Consider the following 17,227-nt stretch of genomic DNA (forward strand, 5'->3'; position numbering starts at 1 on the left):
GTACTTAATGTTGTTTAACTGAAGGAATTCTTATCCCTTGTATTAAAAGGGATTTTTTTCTCTAGATTTTATTTCCTTCTCTAAATCTTGGATGCAAATCATTAAGATCAACAAATAAAGGATTTGCTAATTATGCCAAATATCTAAATTTCAAAATTGCTTGTTTTCCTATTTGAGATATTTACCCTATAAAGGGTTAAAATAGGATTCATATGCCTTTAAATAAAGACTACTTTTACATTTTATTTGTTACTATACAAAAGTATTGTAAGACAGGCAACTATTGCTACCCATGGCAACTACAAAAATCTTAACCCCAAAATGAGCCCCAAAACAGGTACGAAAAAACTATGGAGAGAGTTTAGTCTCGTTTTAAAATGAGCTTATAGCCCCACAGTCAAGAATCTGACCTATATTAGAACCTTAAGCTAAGTCATTTAGCAGTCAGTAATAGAACTGTTGGTTAAAAAGTAGATGAACTTGTTATCTTCTCTCTGTGTAGGTTGCTTTCTCAACAACTTATTCATGGAATATAATTTCAGTTCACCTTTTTTTGGCTTTAGTTTGAATTTTCTTGAATGCTTACGAAGCTGGTACTGGATTTAAGACGCTTAGCTAGATGAATTAAAAAATAAAAGTTTAATTAAAGTCTACTCAATTTGATACTCTTGTATTTCTATATTTTAAGTTGGAACGAGTATACTACATATTCAAAAATGTACAATGAACCTAATTTCCGCAACTTCTAAAAGCATTTAGATGCAAATGGCTTGCTAGAAGTAAAAAGAAAAAAAGACAAGTAAAAACAAAAACAAAAAAGTGAGTTAAGTGGACATAATTTCTGTCTTCTTGGATCATACAACAATCATATCAATATCACCAACTACTTCAATACTTAATAGATCTGCTATTTCATTACATGCGCACTTTCTCCATGCAGACTACCCATCTTTCCAACCCACGTTTGCCTTCTCAGCCTATAGGACTTCATTTCTGCCACTAAACTCTCCCCCAAAGTCCACCAAAAGTGCAAAGGGTCTTTTTCTAGATCTCCTAACATTACATGTATACTAATCTCTCACACAGTCTATGTATAGTCATCCCTTACTCTCCCTACCTGACTAGCCCATCTTCTTTTTTTGATACACTTCTCTAATGGCATCTTTTATATACCTTTCATACACATTCTTAACTAATAATACTGAAGCCCATTTATACCTATCATATCGCTCCACTGATCTTGGAGTAACTGGCGATTCCAATTTATTGAACTCCCTGGATTTGTACCCATATAAATCACCAGAATAATATTGCTATCAAAAACAGTTTTGTTTCAGAAAGAACCTTAAGGTAATTGAAAAATGCTAAGCAATTTCCCCAATACAAACCAGCCTACCACCTTCCTCCTATTTAATTATGGGCTCATCTCCCTGCCCATCTGCAGTCTCACCAAGACAGATGTATTAATGGATTAGCTCTGCACAGTTCATTCATTTACATTCTATAGCCTGGACATAGGTATTCCTCATCCACATGATTTTTATAATTGGAGAATTAAGCTTCTTTGAAGTAATTATGGATCTCATTTAGGAAGTTTTGCAATGTCAGGTGTGTAATGTTATCAATTCAATGCTATCTGCAACCATGAGCATACAGAAGCCTATACCATTGGAAGGAAAGCTCTCTTCCATCTGAAATCTGTGTTGATGTTCTCTATGACCATGACAAACATCTTAAATGACCATCTATTCTGTCTGATTGATATTAATAACAAATTACCCAAAGTTTTCTCTGGTGTCAGTCACTATGTGCCAGGCACTGGGCTAAGGTGCTGGGATCACAAATGAAAACAAAAGTCCCTACTCTTAAGGAGCTCACTGTCTAATGCAGAAGACAACATGGAAATAATTATGTACAAACAAGTCATATGCTGGATAAATTGGAAATAATCATCAGAAGAAAGACATTAAAATTAAGGCAGATCAGGAAAGGCTTCCTGTAGAAGGTGAAATTTTAGTTGGTATTTGAAGGAAGCCAGGAAAAGTCAGAAGGAAGAGACAAGGAAAAAAGAGCATTCCAGAGATGGACGGCAGCCAGTAAAAATGCACAGAGCTAAAAGGAGTTTCCTCTCAGAATAGCAAGGAAGCCAGTATCACTAGATTCCAGACAGAGTACGTGGGAGGATGCAAGACTTAAGAAGACTAGAAAGTTTAGGGGAAGAAGGGGCTTGAAAAATCAAAGGAATCTTATAAGATGCTAATATACATAAAAAATATATATACATATCCACATGTAGTATGTGTGCATATAAATGAGAAACTTTTCAAAGGCTCCATATTGCTTTATTCAAATGAAAGTTTTTTTGTAGTCAACCAATAGTAAGCACAATTAGATCTTATAATCTCTACATCTTTTAGTCAATGGAATGACTATAAAAACATGATCTACCATTTGTGAAAGCCTGCTTGTTTGCTTACTCCTTTCTTGTATATTTATCAAGGATGCCCTTGATTCATATGTAAATTACTAAAAAAAAAAAAAAAAAGACTGTGCAGAGGCAAGAAATTAGGCATATGGTTCAAGAGTTATTCAATATCTTCTCAGTTTTTTTCAGTAGTAATATGTGATTTTATTTTTCCAAATAAGTTTATCTTTCAGGTATCTTCAGAATCAATCCCCCAATGGCCACAAAACCCTGTCATCTCCAGCAAAGAACTAACTTGTTTATATTTAATCTGCTTCAAGACATTTCCCATATTTGAGGAAATATAACACTGATATTTAGAAAAAGAAATATATAGCATATTGTATACTATTATGACTAGAGTTTAAATGTAGTAGCTCCACTGTAATTAATTAAATTGTTATAGAAACTGTGGCAGATATTTTCCATTTATCCTCCTTTTAATTTCATCCTCAGATGCTCTCAAGAATATCTAGATTAATTGGAACTCATATTAAGTTTCCTGTAAACTCACTGTTGCTCACAGTTTTATGAAGGAATACTACCCATAATCTTTCCAATTCTTCCCTATATAATTTTGTCAGTAAGGTTATGTTTAAAACAAGTATAGCCCCTGGCTGCCATATTTCTCTATAAGACAAGGAGATTGAGTGTTTACTGGCCAAGGTGATTTTGAGGCCTTTTTCTTTTTGCCTCCTCAATATAGTGATGACTTTTATAGGATCATTGATCTAGAACTTGAAGAGAACTCAGAAGTCTATCTAGATATTAGTTAAACTTCTAAGGGAAATAATGAAAGTCTGTGTCAGTGCTCTTTTCTTTAGGCATTTCCTGTTTTTTACATCAATAAATTGCTTAAATAGCTCAGGCCTGAGCTCGTCTTTTTATTTCTTACTCTTTTATCTAATTTGGTGTTGATTTTGACCTTTGATAATAAGCTAGTCTTCTGATGGTGAATGAACAGGCAACTCAGAAATGACAGCTAGCTACACTGGTTACAGTCAATTCAATTCTGTCAAGATATGACCAATCTTATTTTTGTGATGTTATTTGAAGATTCTCATGTCCAGCACCTCCCAACAAGTCCATTCTTTTGATATTCTGATTTTATGACTCTTCTCAAATTAAATGCATGATGATTTACACTGAAAACATGGAAAGAGTGGTCAACTTAGGAGTCAGAAAGAGCTGGCTTTAAATCCATCTCTGACACTTACTGGCTATGTGACTTAGTTTTTCTATGCTTTCTTGATCTTTAAAATATGTAATAAGTGTAGTACCTATCTCACGGGATTATTGTAGAGATCAAATGAGAAAAAAACATGTGGAGTGTTTTGCAAATTGTAAAGTACTATATATAAATTGAATACACCTAAAGCAAGAGTTCTTAATCTTTTCTAAGTGTTATGGATTCCTCTGGCAGTCTGAGGAAGCCTACAGACTTCTTCTCAGAAAGTTTTTAAATGACAAAAATAAAATACATAGGATTAACAAGGAAACCAATAATATTTTAATAGTTATCAAAATACTAAAAAAAAAAACAAAACAAAAAAAACCAAGTTTGTGGACCTAAGAACCCCTGGCCTACCCAAAATTGCCAGACCATGCTGCCTGAACCCCTTAATTACCATATTTAATGGTCTTTTCTCAACCCTCATCCTTCTTGACCTTTATGTAACCTCTGATACTGTCAATTATCCTCTTCTCCTTCAGAGATTTTCATGACACTGCTGTCTCCTGGTTCTCTTCCTACCTGTCTGATTGGTCTTTCTCCATCTCCTTTGCTAGGTCTTCATCCACACCATCTCAGGGGGTTTAAATATAATCTTTATGCAGATGATTGTCCAGCCCTAACCTCTCTCCCAGCCTTTAGTTTTTCATCTCCACCTGCCTTTTAGAAATCTAGAAATGGATATCCCAGATATCGTAAACTCAACATGTCCAAAACTGAACTCACGATCTTCTCAATCTCAAAAATATTCCCCACTTTCTAATTTTCCTATTACTATCGAGGTCATTACCATCCTCCCAGTGACCCAGGCTAGGTATTATACTCAATTCCTCTTGCAATTCCTCATTCTCTCTCATTCTCCCATTTCTGATCAGTTGACAATTATCTCTAATATATGCCCCCTTCTCTCTTCTGACAGTGCAATCACCCTGGTATAGGTGCTCGTATATACAGCCTTACTCCTGAATAGCCTGCTGGCTGGTCTCCCTGCTGAATAGCCTGCTGGCTGGTCTCCCTGCCTCAAGTCTCTCACCACTCCAATCCATCCTCTATTCATCTGTCAAACTGATCTTCCTAGTTTGACTACATCCCCACCCCTTCTCCAGTGGCTCCATATTATTTCCAGGATCAAATATGAAATTCTTTTTTTGGCATTTAAATCCTTTAATAACTTGACTCCTTCCTGCTTTTGTAGTCTTCTTATACCTTACACCTCTCCACAAACTCTATGATCCTACCTGCTGATCTACCTACTCAACAAGCCTCTCCATCTTCCTACTCCAAGCTTTTTCCCTGACTGTCCTCCATATCCGGAACATATCCCTCCTGATCTCTGTCTCCTGGTTTCCCAGGCTTCCTTCACATCTCAACTAAAGTCACGCTTCCTGTAAGAAGCCTTTCCCAGCTCTCCTTAATCTTAATGCTGACTTACCCTCAATGTATCCTGTATATATCTTGTTTGTATATTTGTTTATATGCTGTCTCCTCCATTAGACTGTGAGTTCCTTGAGAAGAGGAACCTTCTTTTTAAAAGCTCAGTACAGGGTCTGGCACATAGTAGGAACTTAATAAATGCTAGATGGAGTGACTGACTGTACATCCTCATCATCCCCTCCCACTGGAACTCAGGCAGAGTCTATCCCTGGCTTTTATATATAAGATTTCACCTTATCTCGCCCCAAACCAAGTCATCATACCATTTCCCAGACATTTTCAAACCATACCACCACATATGTCCTCCCTTTTCCCTCAAGGTCCCTTTTATGTATTTCCCCCCACTAAAATATAAGCTCCTTGAGGGCAGGGACAATCTTGCTTGTTTGTATGTGTATGCCCACTGCTTTGCACAGTGCTGAACATATAATAAGTGCTTAAGAAATACTTATTCATTCATTCATTCTAATGCTACTTACGCAGAATGAGTTTTCTTTTCTTTTGCTCTGAGTGAAGAAAGCTACTAAGATAGAAAACCACTGGTAAAAAGAGAATGAACACTGAAACAGCAATTACAGGAACTGTATCTCTGCAGAGAACTGAACAGTTGAAAGTTCGACTCCAAAGTTTTCGAGTAATGTTCATCTGAAATTTTAAAAAATAACAGTATGAAACCATAACAAACATTAACATATGTCATTCATGTACTTTCAGAAATTTTTTTTTGTTCTGATCTTCAGATGTTTTGGATTCAGAACACACCTACAACCTAAAAACCTAATGACAGTCAATTAAAACTTAATCTATCAGAGAACTAAAACTTGGCTTATTTTTAAGTTATTTTATTCGTATTGTCATAAAGAAATTTCAATATCTCAAGCTTAAAATAATGCCTAAAACATCCTAGTACTAGCCATACCCTTTTAAAGACTTTGGATTTCAAACTGAGGTAAATAAAAATGGATAATAAGAATACAGATTTTCCTGGTTGTTGTTGTTTGTTTTTTTTACCACCTTACATTTCATCAATCTAATTATCCAAGGTTCCTAAATGAAATCCTCTATATTGCATTTCCCCCTTCTTTGATATTTATTCCTCATTTCCAGTTTTTCAATTTCAGGCACTGATTTTTCAGTTTCAGCTGTTTCATCATAAACTCTGTCAGAAGTCAAAGTTCCATGAAACCAGTTTTGTATTTCTCCCAGGGCCCAGCAGAGTGTTATGCACATAGTAGGTTCTCAGATATTAATTGATGTAGGAATTAATTGATGAAGGAACCCTTTACTAATACACATGCACCACCTAGTGGCAGAATGTAATCAAGTTTAATTACTGAAGGGGAAAAACTGTTTTTAGTTTATAAATCACCTGGTGTCATGCAAAGCATTGTGATAAAAAACAGGGGCTGTCTCTATCAATTATAAGCATTCTAGAGACTAAAATAAAGTCGCATAAAAATGTTGGTAAAAATCAAAAAGTTTCATTCCTAGGTGACACTGTCATGTGATTTCAAAAGAGAAGCAAGATGGCATTAAGAACAAGTGTAAAATCCACTGCCCACAAAATTCCAGAAAAGAATCTGATTAAAATAGAATTGGGAAATATTAACAATATAAATAAAAATATGATAAAACAGCTATTTCAATTTCTAGCTTTCTAAGTCAATATGTGGCCCTGCAGGGAGCTATTTCTATTTGAGTTTGACATTAAGAAGAAAGTATAGAGGAAAGAATACTGGGTTCAAGAACAAGTTCTTCCACTGTGGAATTAACTGAACACTGAATTTCTCTGGGCATCTTAGTTTTCTTATCTGTAAAATGTGGACAATAATACTTTAACTATACCCGGGATTATTGTGAGGAAAGTACTTTATAGACTGTGAGATGAAGCACTACATAAATGAACAATTATTCATAATTATTATTATTATTCATAATAATTCTAGCAACAAGAATTTAAATAATATGGACAGCACTGTTAACTTTAGACTAGAAATAAAAGGCTAAAGAAATGGCAGATTGTATGTCAAAGTCATTTCTATTATATGACAATAGAATGGAAACACTTACTGCATCTTCCACATCAATGCATAGATGTGTTCCAGGTTCAGCATTATTCTCGTGTTCATTCTTTTTTTGCATTTCACTATAATACGTACTCAGGGTTTTGTATATTTTCTGGCAGTTTTTGCATACCTCTGTGTAATTTCTTTGCTGGGAAAAATTGGTCAAATCTCCCTAAAGAGAGCATACATAACATATATAACACATTTTAAAACTTTAAGCATCTCTGATTTCACTGGTGTTCTCATTCTCTAAACTGACAAAAAATGTGGCTCTTCCATACTTTAGTTCATGGCAAACTGCTTCACCTGAAAATCTATCACCTTGCAATGAATGTTCTAGTGACAAACCTCTCCAAAAGTAGTAGACTGGTTCTTGGACAAAGACACACAGTTTGTGAGCCAATCCTTGGAAGCCCTCTCAATTTGGAGTTCTCCACTGGAGTCTCCCTTCAGGAACCCAGAGCCACTTCTATGTCATAATGAGGTATGGGAATACAATTTTAGTAAAAGACTTCATATATACATACACACTTACACATCATATAAATCATATATATAAAGACATTATACATATACACGTGTGTTATAGAAAAAATCTTACTGCATTGAAAGATTTGTCTTATTTCAATAAATTCATTTGGGTTCATTTGTTTACGAAGGTTAAAATATATGTTAGGAGTTCTCTTTTCAATTAAAGGAAAAAGAATGTAGGTAATGAAAGGTAGAAGAAACACTTGTGTTAAGGAACAACCTGAAAACTCTTTCCTTGCTACATCCTTTTCCTTCCCTCTCCTCCTCCCACCTGCTATTTGACATGGTTCCTCTTCAGGTTCCTAACTACTAGTACATGGTTGAAGAGGAAGATAAGGCTTATGTCCTTTCTCTCTACTACCCCAGCTACATACTGGAAAAGGTCCCAGTTGGTACTTCGCACTCAGAGCAAGATGTGGAATGGCAGAGTCACCACACTCCCTGGTAAGAAGGTAGGCAGCATGACTAGAGTAGCTTCTGCTTTCCTGTTCCACAGGCATAGTAGCAGCCACACTTAGGAAAGACATGATGTGGAACAAAGCAACATAAAAGAAGGATGACTTCCAATCAATGACACTGTACAGAAGTTTCTCATCGTGCACATGAAACAGTATTAAAAGATGGTGTACTACAACATAGAATAATAAGACTGAGCACACAGAAGCACTGTTATCTTGTTCTTACTGATGTAAAACTCTTACTTTATTTAATGAAAATATATGCACCAAATTGAGAGGTTTTTGTTCATTTAAATCTTCAGGAAATTAGCAATCACATAACAATCTAGCCCAGAATTTGGTGCTCAACTGCTTTGTAACCAACCACTGAAAAGAAGAATAAGTTGAACAATATTGTTTTTGAGAAGTAAAAAAAAAATTGTGACTAAATTATAGGCAATGTGTAATAGAACAAATGATCATAACAGGTCATTGAACCTTTCCAGATAACTATGAAAGAGCAAAGAAAAAGAACTGAAAAGGGAAAAAACCAATTATTAACTCTGTGTGTGCGTGAATTGCAAATGGTATGAGCCTGCCAAGCCTCAAAATCATAGGTTGCTATGTATGCATGCTCCATATATTCTCTGTAATTTCATGTTAACTGAGAAGTGTATGCTCTCCATCATTACTTATATCAGTTTTTTATTTTCCAAAATCAATGGCATTTTCTCAGTTCTTATCTATCCTTTTTGACATTTCTAAAGAATCTATTACTGTTAACTCCCTTCTCCTAGATATCTTTTCACTCAACATTTTTGTGACACTGCTATCTTTGATTCTTGCCCCACCTGTCTGACCACTCCTCAATACTGTTTATTGAATTGTCATCCAAAGCCTGCCCATACTGTAGATATACCCCAAAACTCAGTTCTGGGTCTTCTCTCTTTGCATTCTCTAAGTGGTCTCATCAATTTTAATGCGTTTAATTATTTTTATGCAGATGACTCTTAGATCTTTATATTAAGCCACAGATTCATTTTCTCCTGAGCTACAGTCTCATATCACTAACCTCTGTGTGTGTGTGTGTATGTGTGTGTGTGTGTGTGTGTGTGTGTATACACATCACTTAGTGTATATTACTAAGCTCTTCAGGGAAACTTCAAACTAGGAATCCCATTTGCATCTCAGACTCAACTTGCTCTAAACAGAACTCTTTAGCTTTCTCCCAAGTCCACCCTTCTTCCTTCCTTCTCTGTTTCTATCAAGGGCACCAATATCCTTCCCATCTGCCAGGTTCACAACTGTAGGATCATTCTTGACTCTTCAGCCTTCCTCTCCCTACGTATCCAATCATAGAAACGGAAGATAGAAGGCAATGTGTAAGTAACAGAGAGCAGGTTGGTATGGCTGAGTGCAGAGTGAAAAGAAGAGTAATATAAACCAAATCCTAGGGTAGTGACGTGATTGCTAATTTCATGAAGATGTATATTGTGCCTTCTTCAATGGAGAAGTTTAGTAGAGGGTAGGTTTCAGAAATAAAGAAAGTGATGAGGTGTATTTTACATTTGTTGAATTTGAGATCTCTCTGAGACATCTAGTTTGAAATATAAAATATGGAGTTGGTGATTTGAACTAAGGGAGACAATGTCACCAAAAGAAAAAGAGTTGAAATATAAAAGAAACACATTCATACCTATGGAGTGGGTCCTAGAGCAAAGAAGAATGAGAACTGTGTAAGGAAATACCAAAGAGGAAAAAGAATGAAGAGTAGGTAGGTAGTCAACAGATGAGTGATGAACTTGGAAGCCAGATGGAAAACAGGGTTGAGGATTAAGTGTGATGGAAGAAGAGGAGGCAGTGAGCATAAGAGAGCTTTTTCTAAGAGTTTGGCCAAGAAAGGTAAAGACAATAAACAATAGTTTGAGGGGAATGACAGGATCTAGCTTTTTTAAAAATAGGATAGAGAAGCTTGAGCATATCTGAAGGCAGAAGTGAAAGTACCAATATAGATATTAAAGATTAGAGAAGATGATTAAGAGGGCAATGGACAGGAAAAGATGGAAGGGTATGAGAGCAAGGGTACATGTAAAGGTGTGGAGCTTAGCCAAGAAAAGGACCAGTTGATTGTTAAAGACTTGGGGAAAGGAGGAGAGAGTGGAGGGTAATATCAAGAATTTGGGGATTAAGAGAACAGAAAAAAGAGGGACCTAATGGTCTCAATTTTCCCATTAAAGTAAGAGGTAAAGTTCTCAATTGAAAGGGGTAAGGGGAAGGAGAGGTGTGAACATCTTAATGAGAGAAGAAAGGTTTGGAACAGTTTCTGTGAGGATCGAGACAGTTAATTCAAGGAATTAACAGAAGATTACCTAACACATATACACTAAAATAAATATATTCAACAGGAAATAATACTATGCAGTGGGCTGAATCCTATCCTTAGAAAAAAATTAAAAATACCTGGAGATTATGCTCAAAGCATGTCAAAGTCTGATTGAACAGATCAAGGAACTTAATTGTGCTGTTTGATAGTTCTTCACTATTATCTGTTAAACAATCTGGAAAAAAAACCACAAGATATATTATCTTCATATTTATTTTACAAAAATTATTTAGCCAGTTTTTACATAGTTGGTAAAGTCACAATATATTCTGAATTGTTTTATATTAAAGTAACAACTTATTTATTTGATGTCATCAAGGAATAATATATTCTACACAATGAGTTTTCTTGGTAGCTTTTCCCTTTGAGCATTAGCATTTCCTATCTAACTATTTTTTATGGAAATCTTTCTGATATATATTACATACTTCTCTGCCTTCTAAAGCAGAATATCTAAAGTTTAAGCAGTTCTTAAAAACTCAGGGTTATTATGAACATCAATTATTCTACTCTATTGTAGAGCTATTCAGGATTATAAGGTTATTTTGCCCCTTTGCAAATGTGAAGTTCTGACTACTACTCAAAAATTTTCTCCTTTCTATGATGTTTCTATTTCTTCCCTATTAGCTGTCACTTTTTTGCTGCTGTCAATGTACCTACTTCAAGTAACAACTCTACTTCTAATTAGCTGGGAAACCAGAATACTTTGCACATGACTTGAACTGAAAAAGCTAGTAGTTAGAAATATGTCTAAAATAAGAAAAAAAGGCTCTTGATAAGGACCTAAAGGGCTCTGTTATTAGTAAAATGCATGATTTTCACACATGCCATCTAATTGAATTTAATTTTTAATCTTTTGAGTTATCAAGCAGTTTAAAGCAAATTTAATTCCACCCATTGTTTCTTCCCTTGAAAAGTCCTAGAATAAAGCTTTCCTTGTCCCTCACACCCCCAATATCCTTTCCCACTTAAAATCTAAATAAGTCCTTCGAAAAGTCTATTTATGTAACATGTTAAGAATCACACTTATGTATAGTTACATTTATAGTTTATAGTTACATTTATAGTTATATAGTTACATTTCATACTTACATTTAAAACCTTACATTTTACACTGTTTTAAAGCACTTTTACATTTAGTTGTATACTTGCCTTTGGGCAAATCACTTACACTCTCTATGACCTAATACCCTCATCAATAATGAAATGACCTCAGTAAACTAGGTGATGATTGAGCTGCTGTCCAAATCTAACAGGCTGATATGTGACAATTACCCTTACAACTTGCCTGCAAAGGAGGTAGAACATGATGGCCTTCTGACAGAGGAGGAAACGGAGGCATAAAGATTTATCGAAAGTCATTTAACTAGTTTGTGGTACAGCTAGGACTTGAGCCCAGGTCTCCTGACTCTCCTAACCTGTGTTCATTGCATAGAACTATGTTGACAATTATTTAGTACTTATAATAAGAACAGGTCAACTAAGTCAAATAATTAACTAAAACCTGTTATCTATCATTCAGAATCATGATAACAATATTAAATGGAACTAATTACTTACTTGCACAATTTGCGTCTTTCCATGTGGTATTAAAAAATTCTGATAGAATCACTACAATTTGCATCCTGTCTGACATCAAGAGACTTTTGGCACAATTATGTGTCTCAGATATATTCTAGAATGAAGAAAAAAGGGGAAATGGAACAACATACTCCATCAAGTTATAAAAAAATACACAATATTTTTTAACTTATCCAATAGACAATTGGGGTACATCTTATATAAATGTTAAACAATTATTATCAATCATTTTTTAAAATGACCAACACTTGCATAGTGTTTTTCATTAAAAAAAATATTCTCCTCAAAACCATCCTATAAGAGAGTACCAGAATGAAAGTATTTCTACCACCAAATAGAGAAGTGAAAACTGGTTCAGGAAAGTTGGATGATTTATCCAGGTACAACTCAACTTTTTACCTACTGTTAGATTTGTAGAACCAACAACACATAAGTAGCCATTCAGTAGGAGAAAGGACAATAGATGTAATAATGAATAGTTTAAGTAAACAGAGCTGGAAAGAGAAAAAAAAGTATTAAACAATGCATAGGTAACCAAGGAATTTGATTCCACTCAAAGAATGGAAATCAAATACATTAATTCTTTAATCACAGAACTTCAATTCAACAAAGGAAACAAATTACAAAAAGGATGTTAAATTGTACCGTAAGAAACTAAAATTTGAAAGATAAGCCTAAGCACCACAAAACTGAACAAATCTCAGACTGCAGGGAAACATAAGACATGACAACTCAAAATAATGTTCTATAGGAATGTTTTCTTAAAAGGTTTCAAAAACCATAATGAAAAAAACCTACTCACCTATCTTTTATATTTTTACAAGTCTCTCATTTTTAGTATGGGATGGTCTATACAAAAATAACATTATTTAAATCAACAGGGCATTAAGGAAGCTGTTTTTAAAGGTTCATTTTCTATGCTTGCACAGAAAAAGTCTTTGCTTCTCAAAAGTATTGTTGCCTCTATATGCCAATACCAAAATTTAATTAAAATATGGTGGCTGAGTTATAACAAAAGTGCCTTTAAAAAAGGCATTTTTTTCACCTACAACACCAAGACCTGCTTTTCGTTTTGTCACATGAACCAGAAGAAAACATGATGCACAGAGTTTTACCTAAACAGAATGATTTTCAAAGTTTTCCACAGAACATGTTAATAGTAATGGAAACAAAGTATACAGAGTTATTATATAATTCCCTAAATTTGTTCATGTTTGACTTTATCTTCATTGTAACCTCTATACCACTAAGTACTTAAGATTCTTCCTTAGTAAAACCTCTTATAGGTATGCCTTCCTTTCAACTCCACCACTATGATCCAGAAGCCCTCACCACTCCAGATTTGGAATCATGTCTCCCAACTGGTATCCCTGCCCTAACACATTCTATACACTATCAGTTTAATCTTCCTAAAATATTGTTTTGCATGGCAACTCCTGCTCAAAAATCTCTGGTATACATATTAGGCAGAAATCAGGAATGGGGGTAAGGCAAGAATCTGGGGACTCCAACTAAGGAAGGGGGGATAGATCAAGGCTAACTATTGGAAGAGAACAGAAAGGAAAAGGATACATAAACTGCATATAAACTGACAATTTTGCATCACTTGAATCACTTTAGCTGCATTGGTTTTGCTTGTGTATATTTCTTTTAAAAAAAATTACATAGTAATTACTTTATTAAAAATTACATTACAAATTTTCCTTTTTTCCCCTAATCTCTCTGTCCTTCATTTGTTTAAGAATTTTCCTCCTAGCTGTAGTTGTGAAATACCTCCTTCTAATCCCCTTTAATTTATTTATGATATGATCTTTTACATTTAAGAATGCATCTGGAACTTAGCATTATATTATTGCCATATGGTGCTGGTCTAAATGCATTTTGTGACAAACTACTTTACCGTTTTACCAGAAGTTCTAATTAAATAGAATATCCTTACTAAAGTAGATAATACTCTTGGATTTATGAGTTCAGTTGTTTCTGATTCTTACTGTTCCACACACATGACATTCCATCTGTCATCTCCATGCCTTTGTAGATTGTCCCCTATGAATAGAATTCACTGTGTCCTTACCTTTGCCTCTTAGAGTTTCCAGGTTCCTTCAAAGCGTAGTCCAAGTGCCATTTCCTACATAAGTCTCTTGTACTGATCTACTTACCTATTTTAAAAGCAGTACCAAATAATTTTGGTAATCACCACTTCAAAAAATTTTGAGGTCTAGAAGTGATTTCTTCCTTGAAAAAACTCTTTCCCTTGTGATCATAGACCTTTTGTTTCTCCAAAATAATTTTGTTATTTTGTTCAGTTTTATTAAGTAACCCCTGGGTAGACTGGTAAGTCTATCTACCAGTAGAACCACTTTAATAACCTAAAAGAGTTTGCTCTTAGAAATAATTTTATGGTGACTCTTTTGGAAAAGCCAATAACCTTCCAACAAACAATTTGTCTTTCCTATAAATAGTCCTATATGCCCTTTTATTTAAATCAATGCACAAAAACTTACTGTCAAGCAATTCAATAATCCAGTGCTGTCTCTTAGTGTGTGACCTTAGAGAGAACTAGGTGGCATAGTGGAAAGAAAACTGGGCTTGGAAAGGGGAAGACTTGAGTTCAAACTTTGCCTCAGACAGTTACTAACTATGTGACCCTAGGCAAGTTACTTCTGTCTGTCTCATATTTCTTACCTGCAATATGGAGATAATAAGTCATTATTATATGTGGATCTCTTCCCTTTGAAATTACCCTCCATCTACTCATTCTCACTCTGCGTGTATGCTTGTGTGCATAGACACACCCATACAAGATCTCTCTCTCTCTCTCTCTCTACATACATATACATATATGTATATACACATATACAGAGACAGACAGATGGGAAGAGTCTATGTATGTGTGTATACATGTACACACACACACAGTATGTGTGGATAATGAGATAATACGTAAAGCATTTTGCAAACCTCAAAGCACTGTATAAATGTTCACTATTGTTAGGCAAGTCACTCTCCAAGTCTCAGTTCCTCACCTGTAAAATGAGGACGCTGGACTAGACAGCTTCTAAGGTCCCTTCCATCTCTCAATCTATGATCCTACGATCTAAGGGGGGAAGAAATGGTAATGACTGTCTTGCACCAAGAGCAGACAACAAATTTACTGGTCCACACTGGGTTTTAGAGTCTACTTCTCTGGACACTGGGGGTTAGAGGTCTAGTAGCCCAGAGGTCTTTTTACCCATTAATTACTCTACTCCTTGAACTCCACCCATACCAGTCAACTTCCTGTTTTGTACTAAAATGCTCTAACTCCCTCTCTGTGCCTTGGCACTAGCTGTCCCCTCATGTCTAGGATACACAGCTTCCTCCCTGTCTCTTCCCTTTCACATTGCCCTCTGTCTACTCATTCTCACTCTGCGTGTATGCTTGTGTGCATAGACACACATACAGGATCTCTCTCAAAACATATGTACATGTATACACACGTACAGAGACAGATGGGGAGGAGTCTCTACGTACGTGTGTCTACACGTACACATATATAGACATAGCTTGTATGTTAACAGTTGTTTGCATGTGGTCTCCCACGTCAGAAGGAGAATTCCTTGAAGGCAGGGACCGTACTTTTTGCTGTTCTTCGTCGCCCCGGCCACTTAGAACTTCTTGAACACGTTAAGGGCTTCACAAAAGCTTGTGGACAGACTGGCTGGGCACCCGGAGGGCCCCAGACCCCGCCCCGCCCCAGCACACCGCGCCCCTACCCACCCCGACGGCTCGGCTGATGTTGTCCATCTTGCCGGCGACCTGCTGGAAGAGCTGGAAGCAGTTCTGGCACAGGCGCACGGGCCGGGCGCTGCGCACCAGGCATCCCGTCAGCTCCGCGCTGCTGTCGGCGAAGTCCAGCAGCAGCTCCCGGCACTCGGGCTCCAGCTCGGGCAGATCGGGGGGCAGCGACAACGACAGCGGGCCCAGCCCCTGGCCCTGCAGCAGCGACAGGGACAAGTCCCGCGCCTCCAGCACCTGCCGCTCCGACAGCAGCACCGGGCGGCGGCGGGGGTCGGGAGCTGGCGTCCCTAAGCCCAGGCCGCCGCCGGAGAGGAAGAAGAGGTCCTGGCCCAGGCAGAGCGCCGGCAGGAGCGCGAGCAGCAGCCGCCTCCACAGCAGGGCTCCTCTCACGCCCATCGCGGGGCAGCCCGAGCACGCGTGGGAATGGCTGCGGCGGCGGCCCCTCGAGTAGGTCCGAGCTTATCCCGGCCGGACACCACTGACAGCGGCTCTCACTTCCGGTCTCTGCAGGCCCCGGCCCCCTGCGAGGGTCACGAGGGCGGAGCGTCAGCGCCAAGCCCCGCCCCCGAGCCTCGGCTCGGCCTCGTTGGCCAAACCAGGAAGCTGCTGAAGAGAGGGCTTTAGGGGCATACGCATGCGCAAGGAAAGGGGCGGGCTCCCGGCTGCAGGCGACCTCGTGGAGGGTAGGGCTGTATCGATCCTGGGCCTGGCTCTAGGCCTGACATCTCACCGTTGACTCAGTGGGACCCACGCTTTGGCCGGAGGTGAAAGCTGGCAGCTTACGCGGATGGTTTCCGTTTCAGAAGCTAATTCCCACTGACCCCCCAATGGGCCTCTTGACACCCGAGGACCCGAGAGAGCTCCCCTTGGCCGTCCTTATTTCTGGAGCATGGGGCTCTAAGAGGGAAGACGACGAACCGATAATACTAATCTCTGGCATTTACCTAGCACTTCCTGTACCCACCCTCCCATTGTTGTGAGGTAGGGGCGGTTAACCTGTTTTTGCAGATGAGGAAACTGAGGGTCACAGAGATTAATCTCATTGCCCAGACACGCGCGGCTGGCAAACGTCTGAATGAAAATTTGAACCCAGGTCTTGAGTCTTAAGGGCAGTGCCGCTCTCTGTGCAGTCTCCTCCAGTAACAGTCAAGTGAGCCCACAGGCATTCCTTCGCAGAGGTGAAAAAATGCCCCTGAAGACCTATGTGGCCTCTAGGTCCTCCAGTGCAGCCCTTTCACTGAATCTGAACGTCACGGAACAGATGCCCTTAATAAAAGGATTTGTTCTGTCAAGCTTGGAGCCAGCCAAAAGGCCACGGAA

General features: G+C 37.6%; 1 protein-coding gene across 1 annotated transcript; it reads right to left on the bottom strand.

Annotated features, from left to right (window-relative positions):
- Positions 1-223: 223 nt before the first annotated feature.
- Positions 224-16,410, bottom strand: OSTM1 (osteoclastogenesis associated transmembrane protein 1). Its single transcript, XM_072642988.1, has 6 exons — positions 15,887-16,410; positions 12,107-12,221; positions 10,624-10,721; positions 7,200-7,367; positions 5,609-5,774; positions 224-615 (listed from the first exon to the last, which is right to left on the bottom strand). Exons 1-6 carry the CDS (start codon positions 16,301-16,303, stop codon positions 560-562), a joined length of 1,020 nt encoding a protein of 339 aa, XP_072499089.1. The 5' UTR covers positions 16,304-16,410; the 3' UTR covers positions 224-559.
- Positions 16,411-17,227: the final 817 nt, after the last annotated feature.

Source organism: Notamacropus eugenii, chromosome 2, assembly GCF_028372415.1.
Source record: "Notamacropus eugenii isolate mMacEug1 chromosome 2, mMacEug1.pri_v2, whole genome shotgun sequence".
NCBI classification, from domain to species: Eukaryota; Metazoa; Chordata; class Mammalia; order Diprotodontia; family Macropodidae; genus Notamacropus; species Notamacropus eugenii.